At 36.5% G+C, this 25,617-nt stretch overlaps 1 protein-coding gene across 1 annotated transcript in view; it reads left to right on the plus strand.

Annotated features, from left to right (window-relative positions):
* Window positions 1–25,617, plus strand: part of ANGPT1 (angiopoietin 1) — a 333,355-nt gene that overhangs the window by 245,652 nt on the left and 62,086 nt on the right. The window contains exon 6 of the mRNA XM_036766890.1: window positions 13,537–13,638. Within this exon, the coding sequence (XP_036622785.1) occupies window positions 13,537–13,638 (102 nt within the window). The remainder of the gene's footprint in view (window positions 1–13,536; window positions 13,639–25,617) is intronic.

Here is a 25,617-nt window from a genome sequence, read left to right on the forward strand (position 1 = left end):
ACTACTGCTAGGTGACACAGTTTTCTGGTGATGAGGCTTTTGAACTGAATTAGGCAGATCTTTGGAGAACCTATGCACAGTCTGTCCCACTGCCAATAACCAAAGCTTTTGCAATTTGGTAGTACTGCTATCTTCCAGAGTAAGCAGAAGTCCAAGGTTTTTTTTTTTTTTGATGCTACCCTAAGACATGTTCTCTCTTATTAGAAGAGACCTAGCATTGGGAAAATGAATTCAAGATAAGGAATTAATAGCTGACGATGTTTTTTTGCCTTATACGTTTCAGGTAAAATTTTCATTTAAAGGCAACAATTAATTCTTTAATCTAAAGGAGGAATAGGGTGGGAATTTCATTCATTACAGCAGCCACTCAAATCTTAGCCCAGTGCCTCATCAGGACTTTGAGGTGACTTTGGATTCTCCAAGGCAAAGCCAGAGGAATGCAAGCTATGGCAATTCCTGATCCCCATGTCCAAGCTGGGAAAAATTTGGAGTCCAAGCCCCCTGAGAGACAATACAAACCTAGGAGCTTAGCTAAACTCAGAGACTATTCACTAGTTTAACTTCTGTATGATACTTTGCTTTATTTTGTTTCTTAAGTCCTACGGACTCCCAAGACTAAGACACATAAAAAAGATTGTGATCTGAGCCAGTCAAGGTGTCTGTACTGATGAAGCCCCAAGTCCTTGAAACAAGGATACAGCAAGACTAGTTGAAGAGAATAATAGGGAGGTCATATGGAAGGAGGAGCTCTTGATGCTCCTCATGGAATCAAAGGATCATAGAGCTGGAAAGGAATAGTGATGATGATGAAGATGATAATATGATAATAGTTAATGTTTACATAGCACTTCTAGTACTTCATTTGACTCTTTGAGACAGGTACTCCAGGTATTATGATTCCTATTTCTAAAAAAAATCCAACAACCTTGTAAGATAGCTAGCACATGTACTGTTGTTGGTATTTCACAGATGAGAAAACTGAGATACAGAGAAGTTCAATGACGCGATCATAGGCACAGAGCAGGCTTAGAGGTAAGATTAGAACTCAGGTCTTTGCCATTCCTAGTCCTGCACTCTGTCTTCTATCAATTAACCAACAACAAGCAATTATTAAATGCCTACTATGTGACAGACTGGGGATAAAAAGACAAAAATCTCAAAACTGTTCCTGCCCTTAGGGAGTTGCATTCTATTGGGGGAGACAATGTATATATATACACAAAAAATTAATAAAAGATATATTTTTGAGGGTAGCTCAATAGCCATTGGAGGGAGGTGGATCTATGTCACAATGTCCCTCCCATTTAGACAGTATGTCATACAAACCTCCTTTTTTGCCAATGGGAAAGTTGAGACAACTTGCCTAACTAGAAGCAAACAACTAGTTAACAGCAGATGTGAATTAGAATATGAGTTTCTTTCTTTTTTTTTTTCTACCTGGTCCATTGCGTTTTCACTACCTCCCCTAGGTGTAATCACATCACACTCCCTCTCAGGGTGAAACATTTATTCAGTTTACCACAGTGGAGTGTCCAGAACAAAATCTAGTAAGGGACTAGCCACAATCATTCATTTAGGAAGATTGTCCTAAGAAAGCACAGTTTTACCAGAACACATACTATTCTTATCACTGCCAGGAAGCAGATGGAGGTTTGGGAAGACCTTAATGAAACACTGGTTTTTATGAATGGCTGAGGTGTTCAGCAGAAAGGGAGCTATTGGAGGAAAGATGGAACATTGAGACATTGAGTGCCTTTTCTGGCCTCATATAATAATCCTTTTAAAGACATTTCCCCCTCGGTGAGCATGGATTTTCTGAAAGGAGGCAATGTAGTATGGTAAAAAAAAAAAGAAGAAGCATCAAGTTTGGAGGAGGACATCTGGATTCAAATAAAAACTCTGTCAGTTACTTATTATCTATATGACTTTAGGTAAATCACAACCTCAGCTGGCTTATATCATCTATAAAATGAGGTAATTGGACAACATGATTCCTAAAGCATCTTCCAGCTCCACACCTATGATCTTATGTATTTATAAGAGTAGTATTTTTCCCTAATTTGAAGACTGTTTAAAGCCAGTCAGTTTTAAAAAGTCATCATGAATCATGGTACTAGAAGGGCTACCTTGTGTGAAGCTTCCCAAATGCTACTTAAATTCATTTATCTTTTCATTCATCTATTTGGCAGTAGTGTTAATTGAAGATCCACCAAAAATGTGTTCTTACTCATGCCTCTTTTCCAGGGAATTAGAAAATCTGGGATCAGTAGCTGACATGGATAAAAATCTAGAATATTACAACATTAAAAAATGATTTCGTATTCTGACTTGGGTGGGGGGGACACCTGTGGCCATTGTAAATAGGATTTAAGATAAAGAATATTTGCAAGATTTTCTGCAGGAATCAGTAATGCACCATGCTTACATGAATTCCAGCCTTCCACCCTTACTTCAATCTGTTCAGTGAGATTGACCTAATAAACTGGTAAATTGGTGCCATGTATGAAAAACTGGGTGGAGAGCAGGGAAGATCAGCCAAAAATGAGTAAACGTTGTAGGCTATACTAAAATTGCAAGAATAACAAAATGTAGCTTAATATAGTTTTTTATTTGCATTGCTTTATCATTGAGAAATATCCATAAAGCTCAAAATAATGAAACTAAAGTTGAGGAGGAAAGCATTGTTCTATAATATTGATGAAGAGAACTAATGACAATTTTCTGGGCCCATTTCACATTTTAAACAATTGAAATAAGAGCATACTGAGCATTTAAAGTCTTTTCACATTTAAATTATTAACTTCTGGCTAATTGTATGCACTAGATTCTTTTCTAAGCATTATTGTAGGAAGCATGAATTTTCCTTTCATTTCATAAATGGTCTTGCAGCCAACATATTTTCTTCTAAAAAAAGTCAAAATGTCCCCCAAACTCTACTTCTTCTCATTTAAAATATTTTAGAACTAATAATTCCCCTAATTCTTGGAAAAGGGATATAACTGATATGTTGAATCTTTCATTCTGAAGCTATGGAAAAACAATTAGCATCCCTAAGCATCATTATTCCATCTCCTACAGAAAAGCAGAAAAGCATGAAAATGAGGTGAATCAGATTTCCTTTTTATTGTTTGAATTTCAACCCCCATATTATGTTAAAAGGTGTTTAATGGTTGAAAGCTTTGACCTTGCCTGGGATATGAGCCAGTTCAATCTTTTCCTGGATAGAGTTAAGTCAGAGTCAGAGTTTCAATAAACTCAACAGCATACCTAATGTAACAGGTTCCCCAACCACCAGTAGGGATCATGCCAGAGAGTGCAAACCACACAATGCTGGCAAATGAGCCTTTTAAGTCTTTTCATGTCTAAATCTTCCTGCCAAAAAAACCCCATCATTTTCCCCCTGAACTTTTCCTCATCAGTTAACCAAAGATTCATTTGCTTCTTTTCTCACTAGAAACAGCAATGTGGCTTTTGCTACCTAGTCAAATGCATTCTTTTATTTCAGTAAAGAAAATTGAGAGACCTAAAGTTCCGTGTAACTAACATTCCAAGCTAAACTCTAGAAGTCATCATAAAACTAGAGTCAAAACATGTGAAATGTCCCAGAAACAGGCAAAAATAGTAGGATTATAACTTGAGTCCTGGAGTGACCATCTAGTCTAATTCTTTCATTTTACAGATGGCAAAATCAAGACTGAGAGGTTTAGCAAAAGTGACTCAAGTTACATAGGGAGAAAAATCAGATAGCCAGGATTTAAACTCAAGTTCTCCAACTCCAAACCCAGAACTCATTCCACTCTACCACATTAAGTACAGTGCCTAGCACTTAGTAGGCAGTTAGTGTTTATTTGTTGATTTGATTTTCAATATTTCTGAACCAAAGTGCTTTCTTTTGTACTTTTAAAAATAGGAGTTTATTGTTTCTGTAAGTAGCTAAGATCTATGATTCAAGTCTTTTCACAGACTCTAACTGTAGGGATACTGCATGGTCATTTTTTTAAAAGCTAGAAAGGAATTTAAGGGTCACCCTGTCTAACATCCTAAATTTACAGGTGAAGACATCGAAGGCCATGGAAGTTGTATGACGTGCCCAAGGTCACACAGATAGTAAATAACAGATACAATGTCACAAGAAATCAGTAAGAAATTTTTTTCTGAAGTTCCAGAACAAGAAAGTAAAGTAGAAATAGACAAAATCTGCCATTCACCACCTGAAAGAGATCCCAGGAGAAAACCTTATAGGAATGTCATAGTCATTTTCAAAACTCCCAGGTTAAAGAGACAATATTGCAAGCAACAAGAAAAAAAATTGATACTGCAGAAATACAGTCAGGATTTCACAAGACCTAGAAGCTTCTACTCTAAAAGACTGTAGGTCTTGGAACATTATATTTCCAAGAACAAAAGAGTAGGGGTTGCATCCAAGAATAATTTACCCAGTAAAGTTGAGTATAATCCTGAATGAAGAAAAAAAAGGATATTTGACAAACTGAAAGACTTTCAGGTATTTGTAACAAAAAGATCAGAACTCAATGGAAAATTCAATAGAAAAGATCCAGAATAAATATAAGGAAAACATTAAAGCTTAATTATAAGGTACTCTTTAAACACGGGTTTTTGAAGCCACACTCTGACTTTTTTCATGACACTGAACGGCCTATAAATACCTTTATTAAAATATATGCATAAATAATAATAAATATGCTTTATAGAAAAATATATTGTACATAAGGTGCAGATTTAATGCAATATCAAAACCAAGCAAACCTAAAACCAAAGCCCAAATCAGAGTCTCCTCCTTGGCTATTCCTGTTGCCAAACTACTTTCTTTTCTTTTCCTTTCCTTTCTTTTCCTTTCTTTTCTTTTTTCTTTTCTTTTTTCTTTTCTTTCCTCTTCTTTTCTTTCCTCTTCTCTTCTTTCCTCTTCTCTTCTTTCCTCTTCTCTTCTCTTCTCTTCTCTTCTCTTCTCTTCTCTTCTCTTCTCTTCTCTTCTCTTCTCTTCTCTTCTCTTCTCTTCTCTCCTCTCCTCTTCTCGCTAAACTGCCTCGTTAAAATCTGATCCTGCCTCCCTTCCTTTACAATCAGAAATCCCTGGGATTGTACTTAATACAAAAGCTCAGTTTCAAGCGGCTACTAAAGCCACTTTGGCAGTGGATGGCCTCGAGCTATTTTGACTCTTAGAGGCTTGGAAAGGTCTGTACTTCTGATCTTATTGCAAATCTACTTAAAAGTGCTAATTTTGCCTATCCCCTCTAGATATTAAATTTGAAAGTAGGTGATTACTCTAACCAAGATCTTAGCTAATACCTTTGTCTGGAATGGCCTTTGGAGAATCCCACTAAGGGCCAGAGGAAATTTCTTATTTGCTAGATCTTGCTCTCAGTCTCATGTCTTGAGGCTTCTTTCTTCTTCCTAGTCTGAACAGAAAAGTTAGAGGAAACCATTATAAAATCCTCATTCTAAACTCTAAGACAAGGACTATGTTAGAAACTAAATGTCATAGCCCATCACCATTGCCTGGACCTGTTTCTGGAGAGGTGTTATTAGAATCACAAAGATGCTAGAGCTGTGTGGGACCATTGAAGCCATCTGATGTTAGATTCTTCCTTTTATGGTGACAGAGACAGAAAGAAAGAGACACAGAGAGAGTAACAGAGAGACAGACAGAATCTACTCAAAATCAAACAACTAAGTAACAGTTAGCAATAGACTTGATCTTTCAAAATAATCTGGAGATGAGCTTCTGAGAACTCCATTGACTGGACACTCAAACTGTTTTCTAAAATTTTCTAAAGCATTTATACAAATGAATAATATGTTGTATAGACTTAGAATTTATAGTCAGGGGTTTGTGGGGACAAACTTGAAGCTAGAATGGAGCATATCTTAAATTAAAACTATACATAGGGTAAACATATCACATAAATTAACTTAAAAATCTAAGAACAGCAACAAAAACAGGTCTTTGTACATCCCAGGAAATACTTGCTAATGTCCTCAACTTTGTTCATTTAAGGCTGAAAGAGCTCTGAAGACTAGCTGTGGTTCAAACTTCAGCAATATTCATATTTCCCTTGACTCTGGCTATTCCATGATCCATCAGAATGTGAGCTCCTGGAGGGCAAGGACTGTGTTTCTGCCTTTCTTTATATCTTCAGCACTTAACATAGTACATAATAATGCTTGTTGACTGAACCCATCCCTTATAGTGACACACAGGAGCTCTTGGGTGGGAGGGAGAAGGAACCATAAAAGACTGGAAACTGTACTGAATGGGGAGAAACGAGTGTACTCCCTCAGGATTATCTAATACCTAAAAAGAGAGAGAATAAATTGCATTTGACAGAAGTGTATCAACAAAATGTGTTAACTATGATACAGTGAAAAGAAGAATAGCTTGGGAATTGGGACACATATTCTGCTCTTGTCTATTTACTAGTTGTGATGCCTTAGACAAGTGACCAACCTCTCTGAAGCTCAACGGCCTCATCCTAGCTCTGCTGTTTATTAGCTCTCTGACCTTGGGCAACTGGAGTCTCTGAGCCTCAATTTTCTCATCTGTAAAGTAGGTGGTTTGGAACAGATAGCATCTACCATTTAGAGCTAAAATTGGAATTGACCATAAAATCTGTAAAATGGAGTTGGACTAGGTTTTCTTTCAGGCCTATAATCCTATAATCCTATGGATGGATCCCTTTTACCGAAGCTGAAACTCCTAGGAGTTTTTTTGTTTTTTACATTTTAGAAGCTGCTACAAATGCTGCCAAAAGAAGCTTTGCTCTTCTATTTCTGAATGACAGAAAAAGAATATTCAGTAAAATGCAGGGTTCAGAATAAATGATCTTTGATGTCCCTTCCAGCTTTTAAATTCCATGATTCTCTGATGCTCTGAACACAAGAAAACATGGCCACCAGATATCAAACAATAACATCACAATTCAATATACTCTGCCCAGTCTAGGCAAAAATCACTTGTAGATAGCTAACTCTTTCCATCAGGAAATAAGTAGCTACCTTGCCTCACTACTTACAATGCAAAGTTTGGCAAAGTGTGTCAAAATCCAAGATAAAAGGTTGGAAAAGCATGGAAAACCTAACCTCATGCTGGAAGAAAGTCAACCCACAATGAAATGTGGGAGGGAAAGAAGTATCAGCTACATCACAAGAGAGTTTAGCCAGGTTTCCTCTGTCTAGAAAGATCTTGCTGCCTCTCCCTCCCCCATACCACTTAGTTTTTTTTTTCTCCCTTTCACAAACTTCTCAATAAATGATCTGCTTGTTCTCTCCATTTTCCTTACATTTTGCAGGTAATTTTTCCCGATCTTCCCTAATCCAGGTGTCTTGACTCTGAGAATACTCTCGGTTCATCCTGTATGTAGCTTGTTTGTATGTAGTCTTTTGCATATTGTGTCCCCCATTAGACTTCTTCAGATTGGTTTTCTTTTATTTTTACCTTTAGTTTTATTCCTACTTATATACCTATATACACCTTTCTACACCTAACAGCACAGTTCCTGGTGCATAGTAGGCACTTAATAAGTGTTAGTTGTTTGACACTTAAACCTTCCCCCGGTTTTCTTCCTGACTAAACTTCTGAAACAGTTCTCTCCAAAATCAGCAATCCCACCATTTCCGCTAGAATCAATTAGGAGATAATTGCCTAAAGTGTAACAGTTGGGCTTCCTTCTTGACCGATCTCTGGCATTTGGCACCATCAACCTTTCTCTCTTTTGACTTCCCTGATTCTACACTGTCCTGGTTTTCCTTCTACCTATTTCATTTGTTTCCACAGAGAGCTTATCTTCTTCCCATTGGAAGTTTATAGGCAAAGCTAGCTTATCACTTTGAAAGGATGTTCTAATTGGGATTCTGTGTGTATCTCTCTGTGTGTGAGTGTCTGTATGTATAGATCAGACTCCAAGGCCTCTTTAATATGACCTTCCAACTCTGAAATGCAACTCTACACCTACAGATCTCTAACCTAGTGGTATATGTTTAACACTCTATTGGACATTTCCATTTGAATGTCCTGCCTTCATCTCAAAGTCAACAAGTCCAAATGAAACTTTATCATTGCTTTCATCATGATTATTTTCTTATTTTTATCAATTCCCCTAGTTACTTAGGTTCAACACCATGAAGCCATCTCTATCCTTACCTTTACTTTACCGTCACTATCTAGTCAGCACCCAATCTTGTTAATTTCTGTCTTTTAAATCTCATGTTAGTCTCCTTTTCCCATTTCCACTACTACTGCCCATGTCTATGTCCTCATCACTTCTTGCTTGGATTATTACAACTTTTTCATCAGCTTCCTTGACTTAAGTCTCTCCTACCTCCCTTCTGTCTAATACCCTGCCTCCAGATTAATCTTCCTAAAATGCTATTTTAATCATGTTATTATCTGCCCAACAACTTAATGTGACTCTTAATTGCCTACAGCATACAGTACAAATTCAAGGGGTCACTTAATTTGATGTTTCCTTAACATCATTCCCACATTATCCCAAACTATTCCCCTCCATGAGCCTTTTGTTTAGGCAGACTAATCTTACTGGCCCCCCAAAACATTGCTCATTCTTTCCTATGTACATTTGATCTTAGTGTGTCACCTTTACTTCCACCAAATAAATCCTACCCATCCACTCAAAATCTGGGGGCTTTGATAAATTGTAAATTCTCTATGAGTCAGTACGGTACTATGGCAACCAAAAAGCTATCAAGATCTCACACTTAAAACAGAAAGAGGCATAGTGACCAGGATAAGTTGGTTTGTAGTCTCATTATACTTTGCTCTTTTCAGGCCACATATGAAATGTAATTCTCAATTCTGGGTGCAACATTTCAGGAGGGGCATTGATGAGCTTGGGAAAAAGTGAGTTGGGATGGTTTAGGACCTCAGGCTCATGCTAGGAAGAGAGGTTGAAGTAACTAGGATTATGTAGCCTGGAGAAGAGGGGAATACTCTAGGATATACCTGTGGTAGAGCTTAAGAAAGTAGCTATCCTAGATTTGAAGAGCTGATGCATATTAGGTTTATTCTGCTTCACCTCAAAGGGAAGAACTAGGACCAATGAGGAGATGCTATAAAGACTCTGCCTTTAGCTGAATATGTGGAAGAATTTCCTAAATGATTAGAGCTGCCCACAAATGGAATGGCCTCTCTTAGGTGGGTTGGATTCATACTTAGTGGAAGTCTTCAAATGGAGGTTAGATAACTACTTGTAAAAGTTATGATAGGAGAGATTCTTGGTAAGGTATGGTTTGGATTAGATGTCTGCTAATGTTCCTTCAAGCTCTGTGATTCCACTAATTAAATGTTCAGTCCAAATACCACTGTTCCCATAAATTTTTAACAGCCTTGCCAACCTATATTGACGTTCTCGTTTTCTAAAATCCTTTGACTTTATTTTCTGTACCACTTATTTGTGGTATGTACATAACTAGTGCTCAATAAATAACATAAATGCATAATATAAAATAGACATATATCAAGTAGGCCAATCACATTTTGAATTTTAAGAATACATAAGTTAAACACATCACTATCTTGGAAAGTTGAGTCTCATTCCAGATTCACATACATATATTTTATGTGTACTAAACAATATAATTTATTGTAGCATCCTCTTTGGGTTCTGCCTCCCAATCTGTAGTCATAATTGTACTTGAACTCTGTGGTTGGTATTCCAAAAGGGGTACTACTACCTATCAAAGTATGCCCTGTGTTACTTCTTCCTAAAACTAAAGCTCATGATTTGCCTACAAGTGTACTTACCTTTAATAGCTGTCTAGTAGGCAGTTATCTCAAAGCAAAAGCAATTTCTGAGATGGCACAGAATTAGTAGGAAGAGTGGGTACAATCTGAGTATATTGGTAGTGAAAAACATACATAGGGTAAACATATGGCCAAAACAACCTATGTCTCTAGTACTGTACTAGTACTGTGAGGCCCTAGTGTCCTTTCCTTTTTTGTGAAAACTACAAATTGTTCCCCTTGGGTAGCATCTTTACTGTGCAAACGGCTCAGTTTTGTTCCCTAAGCCTATTTTTATTGGCTGTTCTACTCCAGACTGCCAGGGCTACTTCTCTCTTAAATCCTCAGCTCTCTTCTCTACTGTCAGAGGTCATACTCCTTGAAGCTGCTTCAGGACAGATTGTCTTCAGAGGTGGCAAGATTAGATTTTAAAAGACCATTTGGAGTCAATCTTCAGCCAAATTGCCCCTGTAATTTCATCATCCTTTATACTTCATAAAGAGGTAACAAGGCCTAGCCACATATTCACATTTCATGTAACACATTAACATCTTTAATATCTTCTAGGCTCTGTTACATATTTGCTTCTTAGTTTCTATGATTAAATCAATGGGGCTGGTGGGAGAAGACATTTCCCCTCAGGACATAATATTTTTATATTTAAAGTTTATAAAAAACATTTATTGTAATAGGCTGAGTTGCTTAAAATTCTGAAGCAAAAAAGAATGCTAAGAAAATATGATAGATACAAATAAACTATAGACATAAGCTGATCAGTAATTCTATCCCAATGAAGCATTGCATGTGTTCATTATTGATTCCTTTTTATTTATTCAAAAACATTTATTAAGTACCTTCTCTGTGCAAAGCACTTTATGGGATACAAAAATAAGGAAGAGATGGCCACTGCCCCCAAGGAACCTATAATCAAATGAAAATAACTAAGACATGAATGATATAATAATAGTAGAATAAATGAATGAATGAAAATCTTTATTGGGTGCTTACCATGTACCAAGAACTAAAAGCAAATATGGAATAAGTGATATACCAGTCATATAAACAAGTGGTTATAAGAGTTCAGAGAAGGAACAGAAAATTCCCAGTCACTGTGATCAATATAAATTTCATCGTAGAGGCAGCAAGTCAGAAGGTCTGTGACGGAGGAGAAGAATTTCGATAGGCAGGGTCCTATTCAAAGGGAAAGCATTCAAAGCTGAGGCATTGGTGTGAACAAAGAGGCTAAAGTAGGAAAGTTCAATGCTTGTTAGAGGTAAACTCATTTGCTTATGACATAAAGTTATAGGGAAGTAATGGCTAAATGGGGCTCGCTTTTGCTCTCACATAAATGAAGTACATCTGTTGAACAAGAGTGTGCATTATTCCAACAGTAATTTGGGCAGTAATGTACATTAATCCAACAAGGAACTGAATTTGAAAGACAGATGCATTGGCAGAATCCAATTCCACCTCTGCCTCCATACTTATTTTTAGAAAAATCACATCTTTTTGAAATAGGAAGCTATCGTTGAGTTTTCAGCTATTTAAAACATTAAGCACAAAACCAGAGAATCCCGTTTGTTCCTCTGTATTTTTAAAGAAGTTTTTGGTATGAAACTTGAAATACACAGTGAAACTAAGATATTTTTTCATCAATCCAGATCTGTGAGGCCAAGTGACTCCAAATCACTCTTCAAGTAATTTGGGCATGGACAGACAGTGTAGGTTGTGATCAGGAAATAGCAAAATATTCCAGTTTTCCTAAAACATAGGTTACTTTAAGGAGAGTGGACCTAAGAAAGGAAGAAAGGGAAAGGTGGCAGGAGGGAAGGTTTTGCCCCCATTTTGCCACTACTTTGCCCTGTGATCCTGGGCAAGTCAGGTCACCTCTCTGACCCTCATGAGATCATAGATTTAGAGCTAAAAGGGACCTTAGAAGCCACCTAGTCCCATTTCCTCATTTTACCAATGAGGAACCTGAAGCACAGAGTATGAAGGGACTCCTCTGGGCTTACACAGCTAGTCAGTAAATAACAGAGATGAGATTTGAACCCAGCTCTTCCTGGCTCTTTTTCCTGTCATTGTTTGTTGTTCATTTGATTCAAGCATATAAGATTCTTTGTGGCCCCATTTGGGGTTTTCTTGGCAAAGAGAGTGGTTTGCCATTTCCTTCTCCAACTCATTTTACAGATGAAGAAACTGAGGCAAACAAGGGTTAGTGACTTGCCCAGGGTAAGTGTCCAATGTTGGATTTGTACTCATGAAGATGAGTCTTCCTGATTCCAATCCCAGTATGCCACCTAGCTGCCCTCTGGTGTACTTTAAAAAAAATGCCTTTACCTGTAGAATGAAAGGGTTAAACTAAATGATATAAAAGTCCCTTCCAGCTCTAACATTCTATGGGTCTAGAAATCAGTAGTCGCTTTCACAGTAAATACATTGGCAGTTCTGTGTTTTGGACAAGGATTGTGACTACTGCTCAAGGGCCCTGCCCCTCTTTTAGTCCCCACTTATTGCCTTAGGGGACAGTTTGAGGTTTTTCCCTGAATTGAAACTTTGCATGCTGTGTGTCCACACAAACTACTGCTATTTCTTCACACCCACACCTTTAGCCAGCCACAGAAATGTTCCAGTAATTTGCTGATTCAGCAATGCAAGGGAATTATCATCCCCATAGATTATCAAGCGGCTACTACTCTGCACACTGCTCTGAAAACAGAGATTGCTCTCCAAAGACCATTATGTGCTACATATGTTTTCCTTCTTTCTAGGACTCTGGGGGGAAATATATCAACTTATGAATAAATACTGTGGCCTTTAGAACAATTGAAGCACACACAAGTGTGTGGAAGGTTAGAATAGCTTTTCCACATAGGAAAGAAAGTGTGACCCTGTCAAAAGGACCATAACAGGTCGTATTCTTCCCTCCTCTGTTTGGGAATAAAAGTTACCCAATGTGCCAAATTTGGTTTCTAATGGTGTTTAATGGACCAGAACAACTATTATATTTGACTTATGCTAGTATGTGATTTCACAACTTTAATAGAGAAAAGCTTTTTATTCTTTTTTGTATATGTGTATATGCACATATATACACATAAATAGTTTGCATGCATATACACATATGTAGGTATGCACATATGCACACATATCTACATGAATACATACAAATTATAGATTAAGATAAGTAGAATGGTATACTACAAAGAATAATGAATTTGTAATCAGAAGACCTGAGTTCTAATCCTCTTCTGATACTTACTGTGTGATGCTGGCAAAGTTAGTTAATAGCTCTAGGTGTCAGTTTCTTCATCTGTAAAATGGAGGAGTTGAATTAAGTAATGTCTAAGGTTCCTTCCATCTCTAAAATCCAATAATCTTATGTTCATTTTTAATGTCTCATACACAAGTTTATTTACAATTACTGAGCCTACTACTTTTCATTAAATTAATTTAGCATTACTTAGATCAGTCTTGATGTTAGATGGTCTATGGAGTTGATCAAATCTAGTTTGGACAATAAGAAAACCAAATCGATCATTTATCATAGAATTCCATAACTTAGAGCTGAAAAAAGAAAAGCTCTGAGGTTATGTTATAAATGAGAATACTGAAGCCCAAAGAAATTCGAGGCCTTGCCAAGGGTAACACAGTATGACCTTTATTCTTGAGACAGAACCTAGCTGACTTTCACTACTAAAAAATTTCTGTTTTGTGTTTCTTTCTATGGATACCAATACAAAGCTAGTGTGCCATTATTCCTCCATTGTTTTTTGTAGGTATTTTGCAATATGGAGCTTACAGGAGGAGGTTGGACAGTGATACAACATCGTGAAGATGGGAGTCTGGATTTTCAAAGAGGATGGAAAGAATACAAAATGGTGAGAGAAATGCATTTCTCATAGTTTGGGATGTTTTATTGTCAAGTTATTTCTATCACACTATCCTACCCTCAAATGAACAAAAATCAATAATATAATCCTCATAATTTTAAGCCATCTTTGGAGTAACTTTCTAGTAGAAAGAGCATTTTGTCACAGGTAGTTGTGGTTCCCTCACACACAACATACAAGTTAATTTTAGGCAATATGTCTCATATGTGCATATTATGAAAGAATCTTTGAAACATGATATATTGAGCCAGTTAGTAGAATGTTGACTGCATTTAGGCTCGCAGTCATCATAGAGTGAGCATCTTTTAATAATCAAAAACACTGGGGTCAGTTCCCTGCTCCACACTTATGAATGAATACCTAATCTCTAGCAATTACTTCCTTTGTTTTTCTATTCATTTCCCTGACTCTCCCAAAAGGAAAATGTGACTTACAAAGTACATTATTTTATATATTCTTTTTAATTTATTTCATGTACAAAGTATATCTTTCTAGTAAGGTGTAAGTCCCTTGAAAGCAGGGACTGTTTTATTTCTCTCTGAATGTCTAGGGCCTTGCACAGTACCTTAATTATAGTAAGTGCTTAATAAATGCATGTTGAACTGTCAGATTAAAATTTCACCTCTTTTTGCACAGGGAACACATTTAGCAATGGATCATGTATGGGTGTGGAATTTTAACCCTTTTTCATCCACGGCAGTTTACATCCATATTAGTTTTTTCTATCTGTGCTTACGTATAGATGATATTGGTAATGACTTACCATCAGTAATAGAAATACTTTGACTTATTTTTCTAGTAGCTTTAATGAGTTTAAACTTACACACACACACACACAAACACACACACACACAGACACACTCTCATGCCTTCTTCTCTAAGTAAACAGTGACATAAATTGGTATAATCTATGACTGGAAGAGTGTCATTTTTCTAAATTTAATTAGTCTTTGGTACAGCTGTGTGGTGCAGTGGATAGTGTGTCAGGCCTTAAATTGGAAAGACTCATCTTACTGAGTTCAAGTCTAGCTTCAGACACTTACTAGCTGGACAAGTCGCTTAACTCTGTTTGCCTCAATTTCCTCTTCTGTAAAAGGAAGGGGAGAAAAAGTGGCACATCCTTTCAGGACCTCTGCCAAGAAAACTCCAAATGGGGTCTGGAAGAGTCAGACTCAACTGAAAGAACTGAAAAACAACCATGAAGAAATACTACAATGACAAAGCTTTCTTAGTAGTAGTGTTACGACAATTTAAATTTGAAGATCTTTCCCGCCCATTAATAGGCCAGGTGACCTGTTTACGTCACAGGAAACCTAAGTCACATGTGGTGGGAGGAGTTTCCTAGGAGGAAAAGGAAAGCGTGTCACAGGAAATGGGGAGAGAGAAGTTAGAACTGAGGGAGAGAGCAGAGGTGTGGTGGCTGTGAGTGATTGTTGCTGGCAAGGCCCCAGCAGAGGGTGCAGGGGGGAGATTATAGGATGGCAAGGCTCCATGCTGTGATATTGTGTTTTAAGTTCTTTGCTGTTATGATAAAGTGGGCTTACTGGTTTTGGAAGTTGGTGCTGCTAGGATGGATTGGACTTATTGGTTTTGGGATCTGATTCTTTGGTGTCTGAATAAATGTCTTACTTCTTCTACCTTCTATACAGACAGTCTCTTATATTTTGTGATACTACATAGGCCTATTCACAATTATTGTCTATATTATGATTATTGCCTTGCTAATACGAGTAGTTGCTCCTTTGGGAGAAAAAATGAACTGGTAACATTCATTGCACTTGAACTCAGATCTAACTGAAACATAATATAGTTGGTCTAGCCATCCCCAATTCCGGAAATGCAACTACTCCTTAGTGTCACCTTATAGAAGCCCTCTCATCCTTTAAGATGAAACTCAAGCACCATCTTCTGCATGAAGTCTTTCCTGATCTCCCAAATTTCTAGTGCTTTTACTCCCAGACGACATCATAGTCAATTCCTTCAAACATTTGTTTATTTATTAACTTGGAGCACACACACACACACACATATATATTATATATATATATATATATATATACACATATATATTATATATATATATATTTATATGCTGCATGTATATAATTTACGTGCACTTATTGTCTTCATACACACACACCCATTACAATGTAAACACCTTGCAAGTAGGGATTATTTAATTCTATCTCTGTGTATCCCCAATATTTAGCACAGTGCCTGGCACATAGTAGTAGGAGCTTAATAAATAATTGTCACTGGTTGACTTTGTATTGCATTGCTCATGACTGAACATGAGCAAAATGACTGTCATGAAGCTAACTGCAGTTTTTGGACCAACATCTAATGCATAAGATAGTGAAATAGAGAAACACCATGAAGAACTTGATAAGATTCTCTAAAACAAGTCAGCTATGCTTTTATGTATTTACTGAGATCAATGTTAAATTGGGATTAGGAAGGATAGCTGAGCTACATGACTACTATGGTTCCTTTTAACTTTGAGATCTGTGATTCTGTGATGGCGATAGATAAATGTGAATTGGAAAATATGCTTCATGTTTGAATAAGTCAAAGGTTTATAAATGGTTCATATAATTTATTGGTAGAATGAACTGCCTAAGAACAGGAGATTCTTCAAACACAGGCTAGATGACTACTTTTTTGTGTGACATAGAGGGGATGTATTTTAAGGTACATATTGGACTATATGGCCTGTAGATCTTCTAGATCTTGAGTTTTGTGATTTTGTGATTTTAAATGGGAAAGAAGTCTGGAGAGATATGTTGCCTGAAGTTTTGGAGGGTCTTGGATTTCAATGCCAAGATAAGACTTTACACTTTATTTGGGGAGGAAGGGCAATGGAAGATTATTCTTACTCTGTCTCTGTAAAGGAAAATGAGTTTCAAATTAGTAACAGTAGAACAAACATGGTTAAGTCACAATGGACATTAGATTTATCTGAGGCAATGGTAAAGAAATGACTAATTATAAGTGACTTGAAATTATTTCAAGTCTCATTTTCAGAAAAACATACATCCTAAAGTAATGAAAGAGATAGAAATGATCACAGCACTACTATCTGTTATTGTCTGAGAAATCATAAGAAATAAGACATGGCTTAGTACTGGAACTGGACAAAAGTGCTGGTTTACAGTAAGAGAAAACAAGTTTTTTTAAAAAGATGAATGTCACATAAAAGCCCAGAAAAGTTCTAGAAAGGACTATTAAATATATTGTTATTGCTTCAGAAAGATAGTGGTGGTCACTAAGAGTGAATCAGAACTAGCTTCATTTCATTTTCTGATCTAATTGCTCAACTGATAGATGAGCAAACGGTGATAAGCATTATTCAAAAAGACATTTGATAGCATATTTGCAAATCTGTTTTGTGGTATGCCAGTACATCATATATATATATATATATATATATATATATATATACACATATATGTATATATATGTGTGTGTGTGTGTGTGTGTGTGTGTGTGTGTATACATACACACCAATACAAACATCAAAATACAAAAGCTGTGGACATAGTTTCCTTTATTTGATCAAAACTTCCTTTCATTCTCTCTTTTTATACCATCTTCCTTTCTAAAATTAGTCTTCATTCTCATGGTGACTCTTAGTTCCTCCACCATTTAATACTCATTTATGAGCTATGTGAGGGTTGCATATCATTAGCATAAATTTTGATTTTCTATTGAACTAGAATTTGAAGGATGTGGAAGGAGAAGTGAACAGATGATGAATATAGATTTAGAGAAATAGATGTGTACAGATATGTTTGTGAATCTGATTAGAATCCCATTAGGGTGATAACATTCAACAAATGGGGAGTGGGAAAGTGATCACATCCCTGCAAATATTTTTCTCATCACTAAGACAAATACTTTTTAATATTGGTGATATTCCAAAGCAGGGAATTATACATCATATCATGTCACTTGCATTGGCAAACTAGACATATAAAAGAGGAGTTACATGTAAAGCGTGGAATTGATCCATGTCTTTTAAGTATTTACCAAAAAATCTCCATTTTGAGGAAATGATTTTTCATTATTGGAATGTTGTTTAAGTTATACTGGAGTCTTAGCCTTTTAAGGAAATCAACTTTTGTTTGATAAGGGGTATTTTCATATTGTTTTTTGCTTCTAATGTGCTCAAACTTGTAAATTATTTTAGATGTATGTTATTTCCACAATGTTCAGGAAAAGGGACATGTCTGATAGCTGAGGCCATTAGGACAGAAGTGAGGGAAGATATATTTTTACTATTACAAGAATTGATTGCTTTGTTTTAACTTGAATTACTTACACTAAAATGTGTGGTCTATCGATGGCTTCCTTCAGAACTGATCTTTTGCCTGAAAGAAATGTACTAATTTTCAAATGTCAGCCTTACCAATTTTCCTTCATTGCAAAATTCACCATCTACTCTTGAGGTTTATGGTATACATGCTTTGAGAAAATAAAAGCTCCTTGTATTCCCAATTTGAAAAAATGGCCACAAAGTATTTTTATGTCAATTCAGTCTCATCCAACAAGTATTTATTAAGTATCTACCATATAGTAGGCTCTGGAGATCAAAAGACAAAATGAAAAAGAACTCCTACCTTCAAAGCATACCTGTAAGCAGATAATTATATACATCATAAATGGAGCTAGCAGGAGAGAATATTAACAACAAAAGCAATGAGGAAAGACTTCCTGTGAGAGAAGGTGCCTTGATGGAAGCTAGGGATTTGAAGAGGCAAACTGTGAGGAGGAAGTATATTCCAGACATGAAAGCCTGTACAAAGTCCAGGAGGTAAGAGATGTCAGGCCAAGTTCAGGTAATGACAAATAGGCTTGTTTGGTTGAAATGAAGAATGCATGATAGGAATAAATATGCATTTAACCTGAAAAGATGGGCTTGAACCAGACTGTGAAAGACTTTTAATGCTGAGCTAAGGAGTTTATATTTTATCCTAGATGAATTAGGAGGCAAATGAAGCTTCTTGAGCTCAGGAATGGCATGACTGTGCTTTGGGAAGATTACTTTTGGCAGTTTGAAAAGTATGTTTGGAGAAGGGAAAGCCCCAAAAACCTGAAACCAACTAGAAGACTGTGGCAGTAGTATGGATAAGAGATGAAAAAGGCCCCAATTACCACACTGACCTCCAAGAAAGGCTCTGATCTAAACTTTTTATATCTACAAAGATTAGGTGATTAACAAGTAATTGTTATATTTTTATGCACTTTCCTCCTCTGGTGTTATGTGAAATCCTACTTCGTGATTCTTCCTGATAATTTAAGAGTAGCAAAACTGTCTAAGACTAACCTCTCCTCCCCAGGAAATGGAATGCATTGTCAGGAAAGTGGAATGACTACCTGTCTTACCATTGATATAGCAGAAGTTTGTTGTGTTTGTCCTTCGTTCTCGAAGAGAATCATGACATCAGGGAAATGATGACAGGACTTGCAGTTGACTTTGATTTGAGTGAGGGAGGGCTGTGCAAAGTCAACAGCTTCACTTTCTCCTCCAGGGCCATCTGGGTCCAGTGACCAGATATTCACGAGGATGATGGGAGATGGCCCAGGATGCTTTGGGAGACCCTGGCCCTTTCAGGCCAAGGTCTTTTCAGATTCTCACTTTGAGTGAGGTAACACCCATTCAGTGAATAGGCCTTTTTAAGAAGTGAGTCAAGAGATGGCTTCTTTAATCAAAAGTAAAAAAAAAATATTCAAACTAGGAAGGGAAGACCCTCAGGGTTCCTGGCCAAAAGAGAAGCAGTTACTACGTAGTATAGCAGAAGAATGCTACAGTGGACATAGTTCTGGGGTTGGAATCAGAGGATTTGGGTTTTACTCCCCACTCTTGTTTACTACTTTTGTGGCTTTGGACAAGTCTCTTAAGCGCTGTTTTCAGTTTCCTTACCTATAAAATGTGAGGGTCACAGTAGATACCTTTTAATGTCCTTTGAGCCCTAAATCTAGGATACTCTCGTAAAAGTTACACATTTCCAGAGAAATAAACAGAGCCTACCAATGCAAGCACTAAAAATAGATGTTCTCACTGGCATTTTAAAAGTTCTCACATGGTGAAAGGTACCACTGAAATATGTGATTCATGGAGTTTAACCTTAGCCTAGGAGACACTTTCACTAGTTTTGCTTTTACTTGGTTTCTTTTCAGATTCGTTAAAGTCAATACCCTGCTGATTTGCAAAGACAGGAGGTCTTTCTGGCCTGCTTACTTTATTAATAGGGTATTGAGGAAAGGATATGAACTTTTTTCCTACAAAAGAGTACCGATTTTGCACACTGCCCTAGTAATAATTGCTAATATTAGAACTGTGCCTGCAACATAGTACGTGATTAGTAAATGCTTTAGCCATTTGTCTGTCATCTGTCTATCTATCTATCTATCTATCTATCTATCTATCTATCTATCTATCTACCTATCTACTTTACAGTATTGCCATTGACCATATGAGAGCACCCTTCTAGAGGAGGGGGGCCACATGGTTGGATGGAGAACATGCTATATGAGAAGTTCTGTTGAATGAAGTGGAATACTGCCTGTAGGAGATAAGATCTGGGGGCCAAAAAGATGATAGATACATGTACATATTTGAAAGGCTGCCATGCTGAAGAGGGATTATCCATGTTCTGTTTGGCCTCAAAGAAGGGCTGAACTAGTTTCACTGGATGAAAATTGGAGGCAGATTTTGGCTTGTGATGCAAGGAAACACTTTTTGACTGAATAATAGAAATGTTGGCTTCCTCATTGTTCCAGGAATGTTCTCAAAGGATTTGAAATTCAGGTAGGACTTGGGCTAGATATAACTACTGAGACCTCTTTCCATTCTGAGATTCTGTGATAATCATATCATGAGGCTCTAATTTACTCCCCAGCATTGACTTCTGCACTGTGAAGAGTTCAAATACAAAAATAAATACACTCACTTTGTACAGTGTTTCTTATTGACACAAAAATTTAAGCCCATGTTCTGTCATTAGATTTTATTTTTTTAGTTCTAGAAATTAAAGATCATTTGCAACTAAGCAGGGAAAGCATATCGATGAATGAGGGTAGTATCAAGCACAGTTTGAAGCATTTGAAATAAAAAAGGTCTTTTGAGTTTTCCTTTAAACTTTCGAAGACTTATACTGAGCTCCTCAGCAGTGGGAGAGGGAAGCTACCTAATTTAACTTTATGGCCTCTGGAAAGACAAAGCTCTATAACAGACTAACTTATTAGCTGTTTTCTGTAGTGATTTGTCTAACAGAAGATGAACCTCATAGGATATACTAAGTGTGTCTGGTTTCAATTTGTTTCGTCTATAAAAAGTCAACACTTCCTATGAGCATTATCAAGCAAAATAAATAAAGTACGAGATAATTGTTTTATGCACTTGGAACAACATGAAGCAAATTGGATATTCCTTCAGGTTTTGGCAAAGCCAATGAAAAGTATTTTTTTTCTTTCCTACTAATACATTTTTTTTGAGCAAAAGTGGTCTCTAGAGTTTTATTGTTGATTTTTAGACTAGTATTAGTTTTAAGCAAAATTCCATTATTTTTATTTTGATTGTTGTAATTAGGAGTGAAATGATCTTGAATGACAATTTGCCATCTAAGATAATTGTAGTGCCTGAATAATAGTAATAAACCTTTTCGTATCAGTGTTCCAGATAACTGAGCAAGGTCATTATAGTGTAATGGCATAATATCCACAGATATTATTCACAAACATGATGGTCTGACATTTTGTCCTTTTGGTCGGTCTTTCCTTCCTTCCTTCCTTCCTTGCTTTCTTCCTTCCTTCCTTGCTCCCTTCTTTCCTTCCTTGTCTTTCTTCTCTCCCTTCCTCTTTCTTTCCTTCTCTAACTCCTTTCTCTCTTTTTCCCTATATTTATTTCTTTTTTGCCTTTCTTTTCTTTTCTTGTTCTTTTGTTCTACATCTCTACTCTTTTTTATTTTCATCTCTTCTTTTTTTTCTTTCCTTTCTTCTCTTCTCTTCTCCTCTTCTCTCCTCTTTTCTTCTCTTTTCTCTTCTCTTCCCTGCCCTGTATTTATTGGACATTGGGTATGAACATAACTCTGTGCTAGGTGCCCAAGGGAAATATACTAATATGTAAAAGGTGTAATTTATCTCCCTAGGGAATTTAAAACCCTTTTGAACTAAATGACACAATTACCCAAAACAGTTAAGTGCAAAACTCTCAATCATTTGCCAGAAATAATTTAATGAAAATGCATTTGGTTTTCTGTGTTTCAACTGTAAGAATCAACATACTTAACATATAGGAGGATGGAGAGGTAAGGGTAGAGTGCTTACATAATGAAAAGCAGATATACAGGTGTCTCTAAATATGAAATCAAAACATAATTTTGTCTGAGGACCCATAGGGGTAGGGAATGTGAGGGGAATCTTTGATGCGTGTTTCTTGTCCTCTCACTGCACTGATTATATCATCCAGGATATTCTAATATTCTCTCTCTCTCTCTCTCTCTCTCTTATTTTGGTGGTTTGTGTTGTGTTTGGGGGTGGGGCTGGGGTATAGTGGGTGGTTTTTTTCTTCCTTTTTGTTGTAGATCTACTATTTCATCCATGTGTGAAAATTCTCATTACCAGATCCAATATGGAAACTCTCATAAGTGACAGAACTAAAAAAAAAAAAAAAACTTTGATAAGCTGAATTACTGTCAGTCCTATACAACAGTGAGACTGCAACTTTTAGTCTTAGAGAGTTGCTTGAGGCACCAAGTGGTTAAATGACTTTCTATATACTTAGTATAGTATCTAATCAGAGGTTGGATTTGAATCTAGATCTTCCTGACTGCTGGGCCAGTACAATCTGATTATTCCATGCTGCCTCTCAGGATCTCAAATATGGCCCAGTACCCTTTTATTAGAGCCTACACATCACTGGGGAGGCAAGGTGGAGAGGGCTAGGAGTGTGGAAAGAAACCAACTACTTCTATTTTATATCTTACCATAATAATACTTGAATGCTTCCGTCATCCTTGATTTTACCGTTGTATGGGGTAGGGGCTAAGTGGTGCAGTAGATAAAGTGAGGCTGGTCCAAGAGTCAGAAAGACTCATCTTCCTGAGTTCAAATCTGGCTCCAGACATTTAGTAGCTTTGTGACTCTCTGGAAGTCAGGACAGTAAACATAACAATACAGTAAACTAGCATTGTTAATGTTATGATAATAGGATCATTGATTTAGAGACAGTAGGACCTTAGACACAATCTAATAGTCTAACCACCTGCCCTATTTTAGAAATAAGGAAAGTAAGGTCCAGATAAGTGAAGTTAGTTATTCTAAGGCTCTTCAGGAAGAATAAGAATAACAATGAGCAGCATTTATACAGCACTTTAAGATTTACAAGGGCTTTACAAATGCTTTCTCATTTTATCCCAAGTAATCAAGAGGGAGAAGAAGAGAGGGCCTACAATCAAACCCTGTGGCGCTTGAGAGGTGTTATTATTCTGACTTTTTTGACGAGGAAATTGAGACATACAGAAGTTAAATGACTTGCCTAAGTTTATGCAGCTAATAAGAGTATGAAGCCAGATTTGAACTCAGGTTTTCCTCATTGCAAACACAACACCTGGTACGCTGCAACACCTAGTTGCTTCTGAGGAAGTGAGCAACAGAACCAGCATTTGAATCCAGGTCCTCTGACTTCGAATGCTTGGCTCCACTATATGAGACCATTTGTCAAAGAACATATTCGACTCTAATATAGGCAAGTTTTGTAAACTATTGATTACAAGATATTTTGTGTGTATGTGTGTGTATATATATATATGTATGTGTGTGTGTGTAATAAATATATAAACACTATATATATGTATCCAACATTAATATTTACTAATCTAGTACACATACCATATCCACATTGAAGTTATTAAGATATCTTCTCTTGGATTTTTATATAGAATAAATCCTTGGATCATGACTCCCACATCTGTGACAAGCATACATAGCCAGATTCAATCAAATAAACTCAGTAACCCTTCTTTGCCCTTATTTAAGAATTCCTGGGATATTAGCAGTCTATCAAATACATTCCATTTGAATAATGATAAATGTTAATAAGTGACTTAGAGTTCATGTAATTTATAGATTTAATTTAAAAGAACCTTTTAAAAGTGAAACTATTCCTCAGTAAACCTTCTGAAAAGGTCATCTTAACAAATCAGAAATATGAATTAAGTGAGCAGATGGTGGGAGGAAAACTAATGAATTTACTGAATAACTTACACCACAGTAAATAAGCAGTAGAATAGGGAAACTATTTTCTTATCTATAGAAGGTTGGGGGGGAATTGGAATAAATGATCTCCAAATTTCCTTTGTAATATAACATTTTATGATTCTAACAATGGTGATTCTCCGTGTGAGGAAATTTCTTAATGTGCCAATGATTTTTTTCCATCCTTACTCCAAAATCTTTGTTTCCCCATCACTGAATTTGACTACTAATTGGACACCCTCTTTAACTCAATCTAGACAAATGTTCAGAATTCGACAATGCAGCAGGTGACTTCTGTCAGCCTGGGAGGTTTTGAGAGGGAGGGGGTGGAAAAAGATGGTTGTAATAGAATTTGATCTCTAAAAAGTAAATGTCATCACTTTCCATTCAGCTTCTTTATCCTTTATTATCTAGTCAGGAAGGCAGACTGCTTAGGAAGAGATATTCATCTCAATTCAAGGGGAGGGCACATCCTTGCATGCACAAATGTGGATGAAATCTCTGTGAAGAATGACATTAATGTTATTCCATTTCTGTGGCTTCCTTGAGATCGTTGCTTTTTTCCCTTGGGAATGCCAAAGACTTTATTGACACAGGGCTTTCAACAGCATGGAAATGCATGACCTAATACTTAACACTTCATCATTCTTTGCTTTGGATAAGCAGACATATTCTCACATTTAGTATCTCTCTAAATCTGGCTTAGCTGACTAAAGAAAAGAAGGCAGGGAAAGATGACTGGACTAAGGATAAGGATTGACCAAGTTGGTATTCCTTCTCTGTCTTTGTGAAGTGTACTTAGAGATCGCTAGACTCATTCTCTTCCTTAGCACATGGGTTCCCAAGTGTCATTAGGGCTTTGCATTTCTAGGCATCTTCTGCACTCTGATGTTAGACAGTATTGATAGATGGATTAGACTATATATCTGATTGTGGGATGCTAATATACAATCAAAAACACAGTACATTTTAGGATCTAGCAGAAAGAATTGGGGAAGGAGTCCAAAATAATACTGCCAAATAATAATGACAGTTCTGTTTTTTTATTTTCTTTGCTGCAGGAAGCTCTCTTCAGGAGAAAATTTATGAATCTTGGAACTAATTGTCACTTTCCTCCCTTGTGATACATGTTTTGATATATTAAAGGCTACTATAATTGTCCCAGACTTTTCCTCTTGCATCTCCCCAGTTCAAATATAGTAAAAACTTAGTTAATGAAAAATTCAAGTAAAGTGGCTCTTACATTCATCATTAACATAAATATTAATAATAGCATTAACTTTAATAATTTCCCTACTTTCCACCTTGGAAAGATCACAAGAAAATAAGCTTGTTTAGATATTGAATAAAAAATATCAGTTCCATGAGTACATCCTGGTATCACTTCAGATTCAGCCTAAATCTGTTCTGTCTTCTACTTTTTTTCTTTTTTTATTGTACCAAACACAAATACAGAATAGAGAAAAGAAACAGAAGCATGTCATAAACTTAAATATTGAAACTTAAATGCAAAGAAAGAGAAAGAGCATGTCATGTGCATAGCAGAACATAAGAGAGGATTCAAAATATGTAACAATAAATTTTCATTTCAAGAAAGCTGTATGATAAATAAGACACCTTGTGTTGAGAATTTTCCATCTTTTCTTTGCTTCCTTGTGTTTTGTTTTGTTCTCTGCTGTGTACTTTTTAACTTTGTTCTTTTCCCCCTCC

Source organism: Trichosurus vulpecula, chromosome 1 (genome assembly GCF_011100635.1).
Source record: "Trichosurus vulpecula isolate mTriVul1 chromosome 1, mTriVul1.pri, whole genome shotgun sequence".
Lineage (NCBI taxonomy): Eukaryota > Metazoa > Chordata > Mammalia > Diprotodontia > Phalangeridae > Trichosurus > Trichosurus vulpecula.